This window comes from Epinephelus lanceolatus, chromosome 21 (genome assembly GCF_041903045.1).
Source record: "Epinephelus lanceolatus isolate andai-2023 chromosome 21, ASM4190304v1, whole genome shotgun sequence".
In the NCBI taxonomy this organism is placed as follows: Eukaryota; Metazoa; Chordata; class Actinopteri; order Perciformes; family Serranidae; genus Epinephelus; species Epinephelus lanceolatus.
The window spans coordinates 39,812,501-39,830,399 of NC_135754.1; the positions used below are offsets into that span (position 1 = coordinate 39,812,501).

At 41.3% G+C, this 17,899-nt stretch overlaps 1 protein-coding gene across 2 annotated transcripts in view; it reads right to left on the reverse strand.

Annotated features, from left to right (window-relative positions):
- The window catches only part of tcerg1l (transcription elongation regulator 1 like), a 76,196-nt gene that overhangs the window by 11,105 nt on the left and 47,192 nt on the right, over nt 1-17,899 (reverse strand). For both annotated transcript variants that reach the window (XM_078163268.1, XM_078163269.1), the window contains exons 6-10: nt 7,114-7,256; nt 4,110-4,178; nt 3,921-3,999; nt 1,592-1,677; nt 851-975 (exon numbers count right to left, since the gene is read on the reverse strand). In XM_078163268.1, coding sequence (XP_078019394.1) covers nt 851-975; nt 1,592-1,677; nt 3,921-3,999; nt 4,110-4,178; nt 7,114-7,256 — 502 coding nt within the window. The remainder of the gene's footprint in view (nt 1-850; nt 976-1,591; nt 1,678-3,920; nt 4,000-4,109; nt 4,179-7,113; nt 7,257-17,899) is intronic.

Sequence of the window (17,899 nt, forward strand, 5' to 3'; positions counted from 1 at the left end):
GGTTCCCGGATGGTGTTTCCTCTCTGGTTCTTCCGTGCTCAGCCTTTATTTTTTTCTTCTTATTTATTTATTTATTAGTGGCGTTTGGATTCGGTTATGACAGACGGACGGCAATCTGAAATGGAATGAAGCCCACAGACAGCGGACAGTAGCTACAAAACAGCAGTGGAATGCGCCCCATCCACCAACAGCACAATGCTCTTAAAGCTCTACGCTATCAAAAGCTGGCAAAATACATTTATTTTATTTTATGGCCTTGACATTAACCTGTCATATTGTTGAGTTATCAAGGACACTTCCGTGTTTTTGTGTGTATACAGGAATGTTAAAGATATCATTGAGGAAAACGAGTTGTTGACGTGACGTGATTGAATCAGGGAATCTGTGTGTCCACCACGGGAGAGGATCCTAATTGACTTTACAATTGCATTGTTTCCATGGTGGCAGCACATAATTTTAACCCATTACGTGCTGCCACCACAGAATGCGGTGTTAAGAGGTCGTGGTCATTTCACATATTTCTGTGAGATCAGGTTGCTTTAAACATCTCACGACAGGTTCGCTGATCTAAAGTGGGCGGGGCATTCCAGCAGGACCGTGCTGTGACTGATCCATCGACACGACAACCAAACACTGACGCTGTGACGGTCTGCAGCTGTTCACAGTTGTCATGACAACACCGCCGAGACGAGTTAAAGCTTCACATCAGAAACACTGAGAGGAGCTGGTTTTCAAAATGACTTCATAATGACATCATCAGTTAACATCAATCATCAATAACAGTTAACTCTGTGTGTGTGTGTGTGTGTGTGTGTGTGTGTGTGTGTGTGTGTAACAGAGCAGCAGTTACCATGGCGACCCTGGGACAGGTGTGGAGGCGACAGGAAGTTTTTCTTTTCTTCCTTCTTCACTTCCCTCCTTTTCCTCCTCCTCCTCGTCTCCCTCCTCTCCTCTGTCTACAGGCACCTCAACACACTTAAACACACACACACACACACACACACACACACACACACACACACACACACAGTGAATCATCATAAATCATCACAGTGTATCAGACAGATCAGTTATCAGGCCAAACAGACCAGTCTCTGCCTACTGATTGACTGTAAACCAGGAAATGTGATAAATCCACACGAGACGACATGGATGCTCTTATTGGCTCAAGTCAGGTGTCAATCAAAAGGTTAGAGTTCAGCCGCCATTTTGGTTCCAAGGTGTTTTTGTTTTCCAAGATTTTTTTTCTGAGGATGTAAAAATATTTCGCTGGACTCAGACAGATCTTTAGGAGCATCAGAGCGTCGAGGTTCTGTTGGAATATATTGGTCTGTGGATTACAGTCAGACGTCCCACGTGAGTTACACCTGGTGGTCTGACAGACGTGTTTTTGAACCTGCTGTGATAGACGTCTCTGACATGGTTTTCTGTGACGAGCGTTGCTTTCTAACGATATGTTGTATTAGTGCACTGCTTCAACACTGCAGTTGTTTCATCATCATCAGATGAAACAGCCGGAGGCCGCAGATGGGCCGTCATAAATCTAGCTCTGCCTCCAGCAGTGAGTTAAGTTTTAATCAGAGAAGTTCACCTGCTTGTTGTCATCCATCGCTCTCTCCGTCCTCAGCAGCAGCGCTCCTCCATAAGAAACTTTACCTCCACTCATCCCTCGCTTCTCTGACGGACACAGAGAATAAACTTTATGTGAACTGCTGTGAGAAACAAAACAAACTGACACCAGACAGTTATTGATTACATGATTACATGTAAATGAGTCCAACAGTTATCAATCAGTCACTGACCAGAGGGACTGAACTACACCTTCGTCATCATCATCATCATCATCATCACTGGAGACTAAACCTCAAACAACAACTCTGAGACCTGAACAGAAGGCCAGACAGGACGTTAGCAGCACGTGTTTATCCCTCTGTATGGCAGAAAACAAAAACATCATTGACTAATAAACTGATCAATAAACTGACAGATGTCAGACCAGGACGGATCAAAGAGTTAAAGACTCTGGTGGATGCTGGTGTGTCATGTGACTGTTTGTAGTTATTGATCTGTTCATCAATCAGAGATCATAAGCGAGCTGAGTCCACCTCCGTGTTTCATCTCTGTGTCACAAACAGGAAGTGCTGCCTCATTCTTCCATCAAACACAAACAGGAAACCCTGATCATCCTTCTCCCAACAGCAGTTAGCAGCCTGTTAGCTCGGCCGCTAATTAACAGGAAGTTTACAGAGTTAAATGAGCATCGACCCCTGATGACTGACTGCAGACCTGCTGCGGGAGCAGACATTACTGAACCTGGATAAGTACAGATGTTTGTCCTGCTTCAGACTCCGTACGCTCGGAGGTCTGATGTGTTGGCGTGCTGCTGTTTAGCGGTTTGAAGTTAAAACTTTACGACAGATCTCAGTGTAGTTTCACTTCACCTCTGATCACAGTGAGTTTGCTGAGATCAGCTGATCACAGCGGGAAATGTTTCTGTTTTAGTCTGAATGTTGATCCACAGTCACACATCGAGTCAGTGTCCAACAAACATACATAAAAACAAACAAACAAACACAGCTAGAAAAAAGAAATGCATGTAGTGCTGCAGGGGTCTTCAAAAAGTGTGGTCAAACTCTGGTGCACTTCAGTGCAGGAATCTCAGTCTTGACATTTTCAAAAGAAGAATCTGAGGAAGTCAGAGGGACATTTATAAAAAGCCTTTATTAAATGGCCTTATAAGTCATTTAAAAACGCCTACGCATTTCAGCCATACAGGCCTTCATCAGGGCATTTACAAATGGCTGTCAGGCTACTTCCTTTATAGGTTCAGTCACATGACCACAAAGTTCAAAGGGTGACCATAAGTCACTATCTCTATAGAAGGAACCCACATAAGTACAGTACAATCAAAAAACAAAAACACATCTGATTACCAATATAAGCAATAATCCTAAAAACAAGACATTGAGAGAAAAGGAATAAAACCCAACTCTGTATTTAGTCCTGGATTCTCTTTGTAAGAGTTTTTTTTAACCTGTCTCCTCCCCTGATTGATCTGGCAATATGTTCAATGCCTATGATTATCAAAGAATAGCTGCTGCCATGCTGAGCTTCTTTGTAGTGCAGGGCCATGGGATATAGTGGGTTACCAGTTTTTATAGCTTGTTTGTGTTCAGATAGTCTCACATTTAAACAAATACAGCTCGTTGTCACTTTTATGAAAAGTTTCTGTGAGAATAAAATTCTGCATCTGAAACAGAATGAAGTGATAAAATGTGACAGATGAAGAGAATCCTGCGGCTAACGTTGCTCCTCCCTGAGAAGAGACGTTGTGACAGCAGACACATGGTCATGTGACTGTGATGTCAGAAACCATCTGTGACTGAACCATGAATTCAGATCAGACTCAGTTTAACTCTGCAGAAAAACAGAACTCAAACTTGACACGACATCATCTGACAAACTGACAACTCTGCAGCTCTGCTTCTGTTTCTAATGAAAAAGTAGTTCAGATGAGTTTATATCATCTCCACTGAGATTTAACCTGTAAAGGATTAAATTCAGTCTCAGAACCCATCGGCCACTGACAACCATTTAGTCTGATTTCATCTTACAAAAAAAAAAAAAGCAGAGGTGAGCAGCCGGCTACAGGAGTCTGGTAAACACTTCTTTCTAACAGATTTGATAACCTCTCTGATTTCTGGGCTTTAACTGGTGCTGACTATGACATCACATGATGACATTGATCAGACATCACACAGATCCCTCTGCAGACACTTAAGGCATTATACTACCTTTAAAAATGCAGAAGAACTCCTGAACTCCTGAAGACATACTGACATTGAAACATCACCAGAGTTCAACTTCTCAGAGTTTGAACGAATGAACATGACGAAACTATCATGGAAAAAAAGTCTTACTGTGTCTGAGGTTTGTCAGCAGAGTGAATCTGGAAGAAAACCGTGAAGAGAAGAACGAAGGATGGACTTCATTCAGCACCTGAGATAGGACAGGAAACACTGAATAAGGTAAGGATAGGGACAAACAGATGACAGGCAGGCAGACAGACAGACCAGCAGACAGACAGACAGACAGACAGACAGACAAACCTGAAAAGGTAACACGGGCCACCTATCAATGCAGAGCTGAGCAGGAGAGACAGGTCCAAAGACACAATGCTGTAAAACAGAGAGAGACGAAGGTTTCACATCTTTGTGTTAACATGTTACCATTATTTCTACTGTTTCTACTGTACATCTCCTACTGTAGAGTCACTGTTCATCTTCTACTCTAGAGTCACTGTACATCTTCTACTGTAGAGTCACTGTTCATCTTCTACTGTAGAGTCACTGTACATCTTATACTGTAGAGTCACTGTACACCTTATACTGTAGAGTCACTGTACACCATTGACTGTAGAGTCACTGTTCATCTTCTACTCTAGAGTCACTGTACATCTTCTACTGTAGAGTCACTGCACATCTTCTACTGTAGAGTCACTGTACACCTTCTACTGTAGAGTCACTGCACATCTTCTAATGTAAAATCACTGCACATCTTCTACTGTAGAGTCACTGTACATCTTCTACTGTAGAGTCACTGTACACCTTCGACTGTAGAGTCACTGTACACCTTCTACTGTAGAGTCACTGCACATCTTCTAATGTAAAATCACTGCACATCTTCTACTGTAGAGTCACTGTACATCTTCTACTGTAGAGTCACTGTACACCTTCGACTGTAGAGTCACTGTACACCTTCGACTGTAGAGTCACTGCACATCTTCTACTGTAGAGTCACTGCACATCTTCTAATGTAAAATCACTGCACATCTTCTACTGTAGAGTCACTGTACATCTTCTACTGTAGAGTCACTGTACACCTTCTACTGTAGAGTCACTGCACATCTTCTAATGTAAAATCACTGCACATCTTCTACTGTAGAGTCACTGTACACCTTCGACTGTAGAGTCACTGGTCATCTTCTACTGTAGAGTCACTGTACATCTTCTACTGTAGAGTCACTGCACATCTTCTACTGTAGAGTCACTGTACACCTTCTACTGTAGAGTCACTGTACATCTTCTACTGTAGAGTCACTGTTCATCTTCTACTATAGAGTCACTGTACACCGTCTACTGTAGAGTCACTGTACATCTTCTACTGTAGAGTCACTGTTCATCTTCTACTATAGAGTCACTGTACACCTTCTACTGTAGAGTCACTGTACATCTTCTACTGTAGAGTCACTGTTCATCTTCTACTGTAGAGTCACTGTACACCGTCTATTGTAGAGTCACTGTACATCTTCTACTGTAGAGTCACTGTACACCTTCTACTGTAGAGTCACTGTACATCTTCTACTGTAGAGTCACTGTACATCTTCTACTGTAGAGTCACTGTACACCTTCTACTGTAGAGTCACTGTACATCTTCTACTGTAGAGTCACTGTACACCATCTATTGTAGAGTCACTGTACACCTTCTACTGTAGAGTCACTGTTCATCTTCTACTGTAGAGTCACTGTACACCTTCTACTGTAGAGTCACTGTACATCTTCTACTGTAGTCACTGTTCATCTTCTACTATAGAGTCACTGTACACCGTCTACTGTAGAGTCACTGTACACCTTCTACTGTAGAGTCACTGTTCATCTTCTACTGTAGAGTCACTGTACATCTTCTACTGTTGAGTCACTGCACATCTTCTACTCTAGAGTCACTGTACACCTTCTACTGTAGAGTCACTGCACACCTTCTACTGTAGAGCCACTGTTCATCTTCTACTGTAGAGTCACTGTTCATCTTCTACTGTAGAGTCACTGTACATCTTCTACTGTAGAGTCACTACACACCTTCTACTGTAGAGTCACTGTACATCTTCTACTGTAGAGTCATTGTTCATCTTCTACTGTAGAGTCACTGTTCATCTTCTACTGCAGAGTCACTGTTCATCTTCTACTGTAGAGTCACTGTACACCTTCTACTGTAGAGTCACTGTACATCTTCTACTGTAGAGTCACTGCACATCTTCTACTGTAGAGTCACTGTTCATCTTCTACTATAGAGTCACTGTACACCATCTACTGTAGAGTCACTGTACATCTACTGTAGAGTCACTGTACATTTTCTAGTGTAGAGTCATTGTATATCTTCTACTATAGAGTCACTGTACATCTTCTACTGTAGAGTCACTGCACACCTTCTACTGTAGAGTCACTGTACACCTTCTACTGTAGAGTCACTGTACACCTTCTACTGTAGAGTCACTGTACATCTCCTACTGTAGTCACTGTACATCTTCTACTGTAGAGTCACTGTACATCTACTGTAGAGTCACTGTACATTTTCTAGTGTAGAGTCATTGTATATCTTCTACTATAGAGTCACTGTACATCTTCTACTGTAGAGTCACTGCACACCTTCTACTGTAGAGTCACTGTACACCTTCTACTGTAGAGTCACTGTACATCTCCTACTGTAGTCACTGTACATCTTCTACTGTAGAGTCACTGTACATCTACTGTAGAGTCACTGTACATTTTCTACTGTAGAGTCACTTTATATCTTCTACTGTAGAGTCACTGTACATCTTCTACTGTAGAGTCACTGCATATCTTCTACTGTAGATTCACTATACATCCTCTACTGTAGAGTCACTGTACATCTTTTACTGTAGAGTCACTGCACACCTTCTACTGTAGAGTCACTGTACATCTTCTACTGTAGAGTCATTGTTCATCTTCTACTGTAGAGTCACTGCATATCTTCTACTGTAGATTCACTATACATCCTCTACTGTAGTCACTGTACATCTTCTACTGTAGAGTCACTGCACACCTTCTACTGTAGAGTCACTGTACATCTTCTACTGTAGAGTCATTGTTCATCTTCTACTGTAGAGTCACTGTACATCTTCTACTGTAGAGTCACTGTTCATCTTCTACTGTAGAGTCACTGCAGACCTTCAACTGTAGAGTCACTGTACACCTTCTACTGTAGAGTCACTGCACATCTTCTACTATAGAGTCATTGTACATCTTCTGTAGAGTCACCGTTCATATAATCAAATAGAAACAGTTCCAGTTCTGGATGATTTCCATTTCTTTGTACCTCTGTTGTTGGAGACTGTCGTCTTTCTGAACTGATGATTGGTCGCGCCCATGCCCCCCTATGTCGTTGATCGGTCAGAATGATAGGCCACACTTCTTTTTCTCTTTGTATGTGAAGTCCTGCCCATTCAATGTAAGCTCCACCTACAGGATGACATCATAATGTCTGTGATTTGGAATCAGTCCTTGAAGTCAGATTTCAGTAAACAGGCTCAACAAACTCTGAGCCTAATCCTGAACTCTGAGTTGACTTACCCTGAGATGGGAAACTCTGAGTATCCGGTTCCAAAACAGCTGATTCTAATTAGTTCAGTCAACTCTGAGTAGGTACACCTTGAGTTAAGCATGTGTACAACCACAATAAAAAGCCATTTTCAGAAGCCGTTTTTCTTTTACTTCTTATGGATGTTTTTTTTTTTTTCCCCCTTTATTGAAAAACACAAATCAAACAAACGTAGACGCCAGGGGGCGACATACATTCAGTGGCAAAAATTCAGAATATCATATTACAGAAATACTATTACAAAATAATATTTTTTCACAGTTGGATAGTCAATGAAGCCAAACAATAGATGTTCAAAGCAAAAGGAGAAATGTGGTTCTACACAAATACAAATCAAATTACAAATATCCTTCCATAATTTGGTAGAGAATGGGCAATTCCAAAATAAATGAAAAACATCTTCAGGGGATCCTTCACAAAAACAACAATTAGTATCGATATCTTTTTTGAAACGTTGAAGAAAAACTTTACATGGGTAGAATCTATGAATTACTTTAAATGATACTTCTTTCATTTTATTATTAATCAAGTATTTTGCAGGTAAAGTCCAAATCTTTTTCCAGTCGAGATTATTAACAAAGTTGTTCCAATAAGAAACCACATATGGAATTGATACATCTTTCTGAAACAATGCGCGTAAATGACGATTATTATTGCGTCTTGAGGAGAAACAAATCTCACCGATTTCATGTTTGGTTGGATCAATAGATAATAAATTTAAATTCGGGTTCTGTCCTGCCGTACTTTTAAATGTCATAACAACTCCATCAGGAATTGCATCTATAACAATATTAAATTCCCTAACAGGAATAATAATACTGTATTTCAAAATAAATTCTTGATATGTCACAAGTGAGCCATTTGAATTAAACAACTGACCAACCAAAAGAATGTTATTAGAAAACCAGTGAGGGTAAAATATGGATTTGTTTCTGTATATAATGTCTTTATTGTTCCATAAGTAGCATCTATGCGGGGAGAAATTGTGTTTATAAATCAGTGACCATGAGAGAAGCATCTGTTTATGAAAACTGGATAGTTTTGTGGGGAGTTTTTCAATATTATAATTACAAAATAAAAGGAAATTTAGGCCTCCTAATTTAGAAAAAATAAAATTCCAAATTGAAAATGGGTTCTTAATGAAATGTTTTAGCCAATTTATTTTGAATGTATTATTTAAAGTGTAAAAGTCTAAAAAGTTAAGGCCACCCTTATCATATGAGTTCATTATTACTGATTTTTTGACATAGTGATTTTTGTTCCTCCATATAAAGTTAAAAAGCATTTTGTCAGTATCGTTTGAAATCTTTTTGTTTACATCAAGGGATAGAGCAGCATATGTAAGGCGGGATATTCCCTCAGCTTTAGTCAGAATTCTTCCTCTTAGTGATAAATCTCGCTGCAACCATTGGTTAAATTTTTTTTGTGTTTTGTCAATAACTAAATCAAAATTCAAGTTGCACCTGGCCCCTCTATCTTTGGTGATAATGATACCGAGGTAAGTAATGGAGTCTTTTACAGGTATATTACAGACAGAAGGGATGTCACAATATTTGAGAGCAAGAAGTTCACATTTCTTTATATTTAAGCAAAGTCCAGATGCAGTAGAGAAAGTATTTATCAAATCAATAGACAAAGGTATCTGAGAGAGAGCTTTTAAAAATAATGTCGTATCATCAGCCAGCCGGCTGATGATAACTTCATTGTCTGCAATTGAGATACCTTTTAGTGGACTAAGCTTTATAAAGTCAGTGAGTAATTTAGTACAAAGCAAAAAAAGATAAGGAGATATTGGACATCCCTGCCGGACCCCACGTTTAAGGAAGAATCGAGGAGAAGTACCAGTATGCAACTTGACTGAACAGTTTCCGTTAGTGTACATTGTTTTGACAGCACTGCTAAAATATGACCCAAAACCAAACTTTTCCAAGGCATCAATCAATCAATCAATCAATCAATTTTATTTATAAAGCCCAATATCACAAATCACAATTTGCCTCACAGGGCTTTACAGCATACGACATCCCTCTGTCCTTATGACCCTCACAGCTGATCAGGAAAAACTCCCCAAAAAACCCTTTAACTGGGAAAAAAAATGGTAGAAACCTCAGGAAAAGCAACTGAGGAGGGATCCCTCTTCCAGGACGGACAGACGTGCAATAGATGTTGGACAGAACAGATCAGCATAATAAATTAACAGTAATCCGTATGACACAATGAGACAGAGAGAGAGACAGAGAGAGAGATGCAGGTAATAACAGTAGCTTACAACAGAACTTATAGTTCTGGCTACTGTGGTACAATATGTTGAAAGTATGTATTAATATCTGGCAGTATACATGTGTGACAATAGTCATATGTGTATAATAACAGTAGAAGTATGACTAATGACTAATGATGGCAGCAGCAGCAGGAGGCATCTGGCAGGACCACGGCAGCAGCACAACCACACACGTCACGCTGTCCAGGCACCGCTGTGATATGAGTTAATCTGAGAGACAGTGGAGCACAAAGGCTCCGGAGAAGAAGCCGAGTTAGTGACATCCAGAATGGCCGAGTTAGCAAGATGCAGTAATAGAATACGAGAGAGAGAGAGAGAGAGAGAGAGAGAAGGTGCCCGGTGTATTATAGGGGGGTCCTCCGGCAGACTAGGCCTAAGTCAGCCTAACTAGGGGCTGGTACAGGGCAAGCCTGAGCCAGCCCTAACTAGCTTATAAGCTCATAAGCCTAACTAATAAGCTTTATCAAAGAGGAAAGTCTTAAGTCTAGTCTTAAATGTGGAGACGGTGTCTGCCTCCCGGACCGTAACAGGAAGATGATTCCACAGGAGAGGAGCCTGATAGCTGAAGGCTCTGGCTCCTGATCTACTTTTGGAGACTTTAGGGACCACGAGTAACCCTGCGTTCTCAGAGCGCAGTGTTCTGGTGGGATAATATGGCACTATGAGCTCACTAAGATATGACGGAGCTTGACCATTTAGAGCTCTATAAGTTAACAGTAGGATTTTAAATTCAATTCTGGATTTTACAGGGAGCCAGTGCAGAGAAGCTAAAACAGGAGAAATATGATCTTGTTTCTTAGTTCCTGTTAGTACATGTGCTGCTGCATTCTGAATTAGCTGGAGAGTTTTTAAAGACTTACTAGAGCTACCTGATAATAGAGAGTTACAGTAATCCAGCCTAGAGGTAACAAAAGCGTGGACCAATTTTTCTGCATCTTTTCGGGTCAGGATAGGCCTAATTTTCGCAATACTACGCATGATAAATGAATTTATGTTCTATTGTGTCGAAAGCCTCTAACCATCTTCTCCTGCTTCTAACAAAGGCCCCATCAGCCTTTAATTTGTAAATGTCATCTAATTTATTTTGCAGATTCATTAAATGTTGTAATTCATTTTCTGATAAATTACCAGGTGTTTTTGTGATAATGATGTTATTGTCATGGTTTGGGTTTTTGTTTTTGTTTTCTGTTGTTCTCCTCCACCTTTCTCCCCTCCCTTACCTTCCTTCTTTTCAGTGTGTGTGGCTGGAGGCGTGGCTGTCCCACTTTCCAGCTCCCACTCTGCAGCCGAGTCTCATTCATCAGTAATCACTTCTCCATAGAAGACCGGTCCTCACTCCACCACACTGCCAGATAATTCCGTCCTGTTCAGTAGTGCAACATGAGTTATTTCCTGTGTACTTTTCTAGTGAGCTCGTTAGAAGACATCAGTGTCTTTTTTCCCTTGTGCCTCAACCTGTTTTTTCTTCTCCGGTTCCCTAGGGTGTGCCTTGCTGCCTCACCTACCGTTTGTTCATCTCACTTTCACTGTGAGTTTTTTTTCTGCCTGCCACCAGCTTGCCGCGGTCAGCCACCCTCCGGTCACCATCCCGGCTCAGCGCTGGCATTTTTTCAGTTTGTATCTGCCTGTCACCATTTTTCTGAACATTAAAAACTGTACTTTAATTCATTCTTTGTGTCCGACTCCGCTACTGTGGTCCAAGCCGAAACCCAGACCTTGTTGGTTATTTCTGTAATTATATTTTCTTCTTCAGCTTTTTTAGCTTTGGCTATCAAACTCCCATATGTTCTCAAAAATTTTGATAATTTGAATTTAAAAAGTTCCCAGTTACAACAAAATTTCTTTTCTGATAAAGATTTATGCCAAAAACGATCAGTTAAAGACTGGACTGTTTTAATCACTGCATCATGTTTTAGGATAGAGCTGTTCAGTTTCCAGTATGAACCTCTACGCTGAGTATTAGGATTTAAAAATATTTGTATTGAGATTGCTTTATGATCCGTTAATGGAGTCGTGAGAATATTGACATTAATAACATTGCTATCAAAACAATTAGACACCAACCAAAAATCTATGTGTGATAAACTAGTATGTGCTTTATTGCTCCAAGTATATGAACTCACATCTGGATTTTTTTCCCTCCATATATCTACTAAGTTAAATTTATGCATGAATCATATCAGATTGGAGGCCATATACAGTAATTGTTGGCTCGTGGAGGCCACCTATCGCGAAGACCATCTAGGGCGATATTTAGGTCCCCTCCCATTACTATCATTGCGTTGGGGTATTTAGAAAGCCAATGTAAGAAACGGGATTCTAAAACATCAAGCAGCATATCATTATCACACTTTCAATTGTACCCATACAAATTAACTAATAGAACAACAGTATCGTTGGTGTTGATGATCAAAATAGAGTAATGACCTTTAGGATCACCTTCAGAATGTAAATTGTCCCCATTGAAAGAGTTCCTCAAAATAGCAGTACCTGCTGCTCTTTCTGAGCCATGTGATAACCAGATATCATTGCCCCACTGTGCTTTCCATAACTGTGCATCGTTCTTAACTGAATGTGTCTCCTGAAAAAAGGAAAAGTCAGTTTTCTTTTGTTTTGCAAACAAAAACAAAGCTTTTCATTTGATATTCTGTCTCAACCCCCTGGCATTAAGAGAAAAAACAGAAAAAGACAATGTAAAAAGAAGTACTAAGAACAAGTACTATAAACAGTAGAAAATTTAAAGTGCTTAAAGAACATAAGGCACCATCTCTATCCCTTACCGATAGAAAACAATGATAATACTGTTTGAATCAGTGTTAAACAATCTCCTCGTGAGGTAGATATCACCAGCAAAAAGTGGCGTCACAGACTTGGCTATTAAGTTGAAAAATAAGAATATAATAAAAAAAACGGGGAGAAAAGTAAACAGTTCAACGTGTCTTTCACTTTTTCAATTATATAAAAAAAGGAAAAAAATGCAAAATTGCACTCTTCTTTTTCCCCCATCACACCATCATAAGCCACAGTCCGTATCCTAATGTCCTGAGCTCAGTAGTATCTTTAGCAACCCTTAGCTGTCCTCTCAGAGGAAGACATGGAAAGTTTTTCAATGTGGAGTGCAAAAATAACTGTTAATGTGTCCACAGAGAACAATATAGGAAACTTGGAGGTGAAAAAATAATGAAATAGAAAAATTATAGCAAGAAGAGCACCTCCTCCCATTCACATAACACTTTTTTTTCTTTTCTCCTTCCAGCCACAGTCATAAAATACAAACTGCTTAGCGTCAATTTGACCTTAAAGCTGCATCTTCAGCAACAATTAATGGTCATTGTAGAGGAAATCAAAAACAATTTTAATGGGTAATTTTTAATGGGTAATGTACGCCGGACAGTTCAAAAACTTTGGAGGCAGAAAGTAACAAAGAAAAAGCAAAAAACTGCAAAAATGTACCACCTCTCAGTCACTTAATAATAACAAAAAGAGTATTTTTGTTGTGGTCCTGATTTTCTGTGAAACTGTGTTTGCTGCTATCTGATCCTTCTCTCCCTCTCCCTGCAGAGTGAGTGCTGAGGGGCGGGGCGATCTCTGGGAGCACTGGGCTCCCGGCACACCTGCAGCTCGTTCTGCCTAATTAGCCGGCTTCTTAAGCCACACTCTCTTTGTCTCCAGTGCTGGATTATTCTCCTTGCTATAGTACTACACTCGTGCTCTCAGTGATCTCCTGCCTCTCGCCACGTGTTTATGCTCCAGTGTTTGGTCTCCAGGTTTTGTGAGTTTTGTGCCTTGTCACTCTTTTCGTTGCACTTTTGTTCTTGCTCTTTTTCCCATGTTTATGGTGATTTTCAGTTTAGCCTTTTCTGTTGTTACTTTTCCCTCAGAAAGAGTTTTGGTTGATATTTTGTTTGCTCGTATTTTTTCTGTGAACTGATTTTTTTGTTGCTACTTTGTAAATAAACTACTTTTTGTACTTAACTCTGCAACTGGGTCCTGGCTTCCTTGTCTGGCACTTAACAATTTTTTCCTTTTGAATCTTCATTTGCAAAAAGAATCTCCATCTTCATCCCAGCTACAATCAACAAACAAAGATTGTATCATGTCACCTTGGTCTTGAGGCATATGTTTTCAGTAGTCCATCAGCTTGTCATCTTGGAGGAGGTCCCAGGGAGTTTCAGGAGTGGGAAGCAGCACCAGCGGATGATGTGTCCATTTGGGTCAGATTAAGTTGCTCTGGACGTACCTCTTTTCCCTCAATGATGACAGGGGTACCTGCAAAATGTGCCTTCTTCCCTTCTTTCTTTGCAGCTTCAATCATGGGCCACAGCTTGTTTCGTGTCGCTTTGTCATCAGAAGTCAAATCTTCGGCGAACCTCAGCTTGCTGTTTTTAAGGTATTCGCTCTTTTTTGCCATCCTCCACAGAAGGTCTTTTGTAGATCTGTTTGTAAAACGAATAATAGTCGTTCTGGGCCTGTTTGAGGTCCCCTGGTATTGTCCTAGGCGATGGACAATGTCAGTGTCATCTGTGATTTTTTGCTGAGAGGCAGGTACAACAGTACAGCAGATGTTGACAACCTTGGCTTTAATATCTTCTGCATTTTCCTCAGGGACACCATGGAGTCTGAGGTTCCATCTCCGTCCGTACCTTTCAGCTTCATTAAGCCTGAGTTGCAGATCTGCTATTTGTTGGTCATGCTTTTCATTGGCAGTTTTGACCACTTTCATATCAGTCTTTAATGACTCAACCTCTGCAAAGGCGAAATCAACAGATTTCTTCAGGGCCTCAATGCTGACTGCATTCCTGGTGATCATGCCCTCCAGGTTATCGGCTCGTTCATTAATTGCGGCAAGAATGTTGTTCTGTAAATCTGCAAGAGACATCTCAGCTTTCTGTTTTTTTTTTCCTTTGGTTTCATTGGCGTATCAGGAGCAGATTCTGGCAGAGGGATAAGGTCGGCATTTTGGCAACAAGCGTCAGTCCCAGAGACTGCATAATCGTGGTCAGCAGCAAATAGTAGCTGAAGAGCTCACATGTGTCATGTGAGCATTTAGAGGCACTCCAAAAATCATACCTTCTTTGTGGACAGGAGTTCTTTTATCTTTCCGTTTCGTTCCTTGTTCTTCTGGCATCATGTTCAGATGGAAAGTGACACTCCACAAACACAGTAGCAACGTGTAGCTATTTTTAGCTTAGCCGTGCGAGGTTGGCTGCTATCCGGCCGGTAGAAAAGGCAGTTAACTTGATACTAGTTGGAGAACCGGAGTTTGAAATACTGTGAGATTGTTAACACATAGTTTGCATGTGTTTAAAGCATCATATGTGAAGTCGAAAGGTGATGTCAAGGGATAGAAAACACTGCTCAGCCACGAAAACTTGCATCTGTCTCGGTCGCCATCTTGACTCCCCCCAACTTCTTATGGATGTCGCACCAGAGCAGCCTAAACACACAGGGCTCTAGTTTCGCAGACCGGGCGCGGCAGGGGTGCAGCGCACCTGCGCTTCGCCAACTGGGTGTGGCCAGGCGGATTTTGTAAGTTTGGCACACCGTGCCCCCTGGCGCAGCTACTCCTGGAGTGGGTTTTACACACATCACACCAATCAAATGAGCCCCTCTCCTTGCCCTTAAATGTGCCGCGCGAAGGCGTAATGAGAGTTTACTCAATTCGCCATGGCAGAAGAGAGCAGCAGCGTCAGACGGCCAAACTCCTCCCTGGAGGAAACTGATGTTTTGGTCCGGGAGGTCTGCTCGCGTTTCTCTCGTGCACGCGCTCTCTCTTTCTTTCTTGCAGTCTCACTCTGTTTCTTTTCTTTTGACTTTTCCAAGATGACAGATGCTGAATATATACTCCCTATCTGATGCTGTGGCTGTTTGTGGTTGGCTAAGAGCGATGTGAACTCATTAGTTTGCAGCTGTGTTAATCAAATCAGGTTGGGTTTCCATTACGCGTGCCAAACGTGCCAAACGGTGCCAATCCCCTTTGATCTGACATCAGATGTGACGGGACAGTCGATATAGAGATACATTTATGTGCTGATTGCAGATAGTTGCATTGAATAGTGGTTTTGTGGCTATTTATTGCATTATTAATGTGCCTGATATTCTAGAAACCTGCCTGTGAGGTTTTGGTGACGTGTGCGCACTGTCCGCCGGTCAGCCAAACTTCGGCTTACACCGGCTGCGCTCCCTCTGCGCTGACGGTAGACCTGGTTTCAGATGGCGAGCTTTTAGTGCACCTTCGGTGAAGCCTTTTGGCACGAAACTGTCACTGCGCCAAGTTGGATCTGTCGACACCTCCCCCTGCTGCGCCGCCACACCCATCTCAGCGCAACTCGGTCTGCCAAACTACCAAACTGAGCGCGCCTCGGGTTGCGCTGCTTGAAACTAGCTCTGCGCGGGGTTCGCCACCCTGCACCACCTGCGCTGGGAAACTAGAGCCCACAAAGTCTAAAATCGCGATGAGTGGTGACAATCAATCAATCAATTCAATCAATTTTATTTATAAAGCCCAATATCACAAATCACAATTTGCCTCACAGGGCTTTACAGCATACGACATCCCTATGTCCTTATGACCCTCGCAGTCACATCATGCCGTTTGCAAGGGGAAAAGTTAAAGAATTACTCGCGATCTCATGCGGAGCTGCGAGTGAACACGTAGCTGTTTTATAAAAGGTAAGAGTCTCACTCCTACCACTATTTTTGGCTGGGATATACTGCCTAGAAAGTGGGATCATAACTTTCACGTTTCATATGGCTTTATTTGGTGATTTTTATGGTGTTTCTGTGTCATAAACAACATCAGCTATCATAATCACACCTGATTTCAATAAGGTACAATATTTGAAGCTGGCTGAGTGTTGTTTGATCACTGATAGCACTGTTTTGAAGCCAAGTGACCAACTTGTCATTTGGACCTCGCCTGGATCTTTTCATGGTAAAAACACTGTAGAATGGTCATACTTTGAGCAGTCTTCTTCAAATTTGAAACAAGTGTTCATTGGTAGTGTGCCTACAGTCCCACAGTGTCATTTACCTGCTCATTTTTTATTTTAATTTAGGCAAAATCTTCAACTTTTTACTGGATTCAGAGGCCCATTACTCTGTCTCTGTATCACCTAGAGTATTTCTGACACTTTCACAAGAAACTTCAGGGAGGTTTCTTTCTGACAAGACCTCATGCATGCATGTAGTCAGAGCGGTTCAGAAGCTGCAGTCATTTTAATTTGGGTATGTCATTTTAGGCGTTTTTGCTACAAAATGGGGGTGGAGTACAAGAGGTGCTGAATGAAACAAAGTTATTTTCAACTTTCGCTAGTTGTTAACTTTCCAGCACAAACATGTTCTCACTATCATTTACCAGCAGAGGGCATCTGCCCTAAATAACTGTATACTAAACTAAACAAACAAACAAACAAACAAACAAAACTGTGTTTTCTTCCTCCGATGGTGACAGATCCTTGTCCTTCTCTGCTTCCTCACTGGTAATGTCATCAGTTTCACATTAAAATGCAAAAAACACCATAAGCAGTCGGTGTGTGTGTGTGTGTGTGTGTGTGTGTTTATCTACAGTTCATCGTTGTTGTCGAAGGTCAGGCATGACTCATCTGGTTAAAAAGACACCTCCACCACACAGAGAGCTGCTTCTCAGGTAATGACAGAAACTCTGCAGGTGCATTGTGGGAAATGTGGGATCCGATGTGTTTTTGGACATAAAGTCAGAATGTCTAACCACACACACACACACACACACACACACACACACACACAAAGACCACCTGGCAGCAGATGATTGACAGGTACGTCAGGTATCACCTCGACTAAACGCACCCCCTCCCTTCGTCTCCTCTTCATGTCTCTGACTCGTTTTCAGTTTGGATATAAAAGGACGATTCATCTGCCTTTGAATGTGTGTGTGAAGCAGCTTTGTCTGCACACACACACACACACACACACACACAGCAGTAGGTAGCGCTCAGTCGTTTGAAGTGTCTCCATCTAATGTTTAAACGTTCTCTCTTCTCTATAATCCGATTTCTTTCTTTTTTTGGTCTTCATTTGCATAAAAGATAAAATGTAAAAGACTGAACAACCAATCACAAGCAGCAGAGGCAGCGCCAGGGTTGCCATGGAAACAGAGTTGTCACCATCAGCACCACAGTGATGAAACACAAACAACTATAATTACAGTACATAACCTCACTCCAGGGGTGGGGCTGAGGTCAA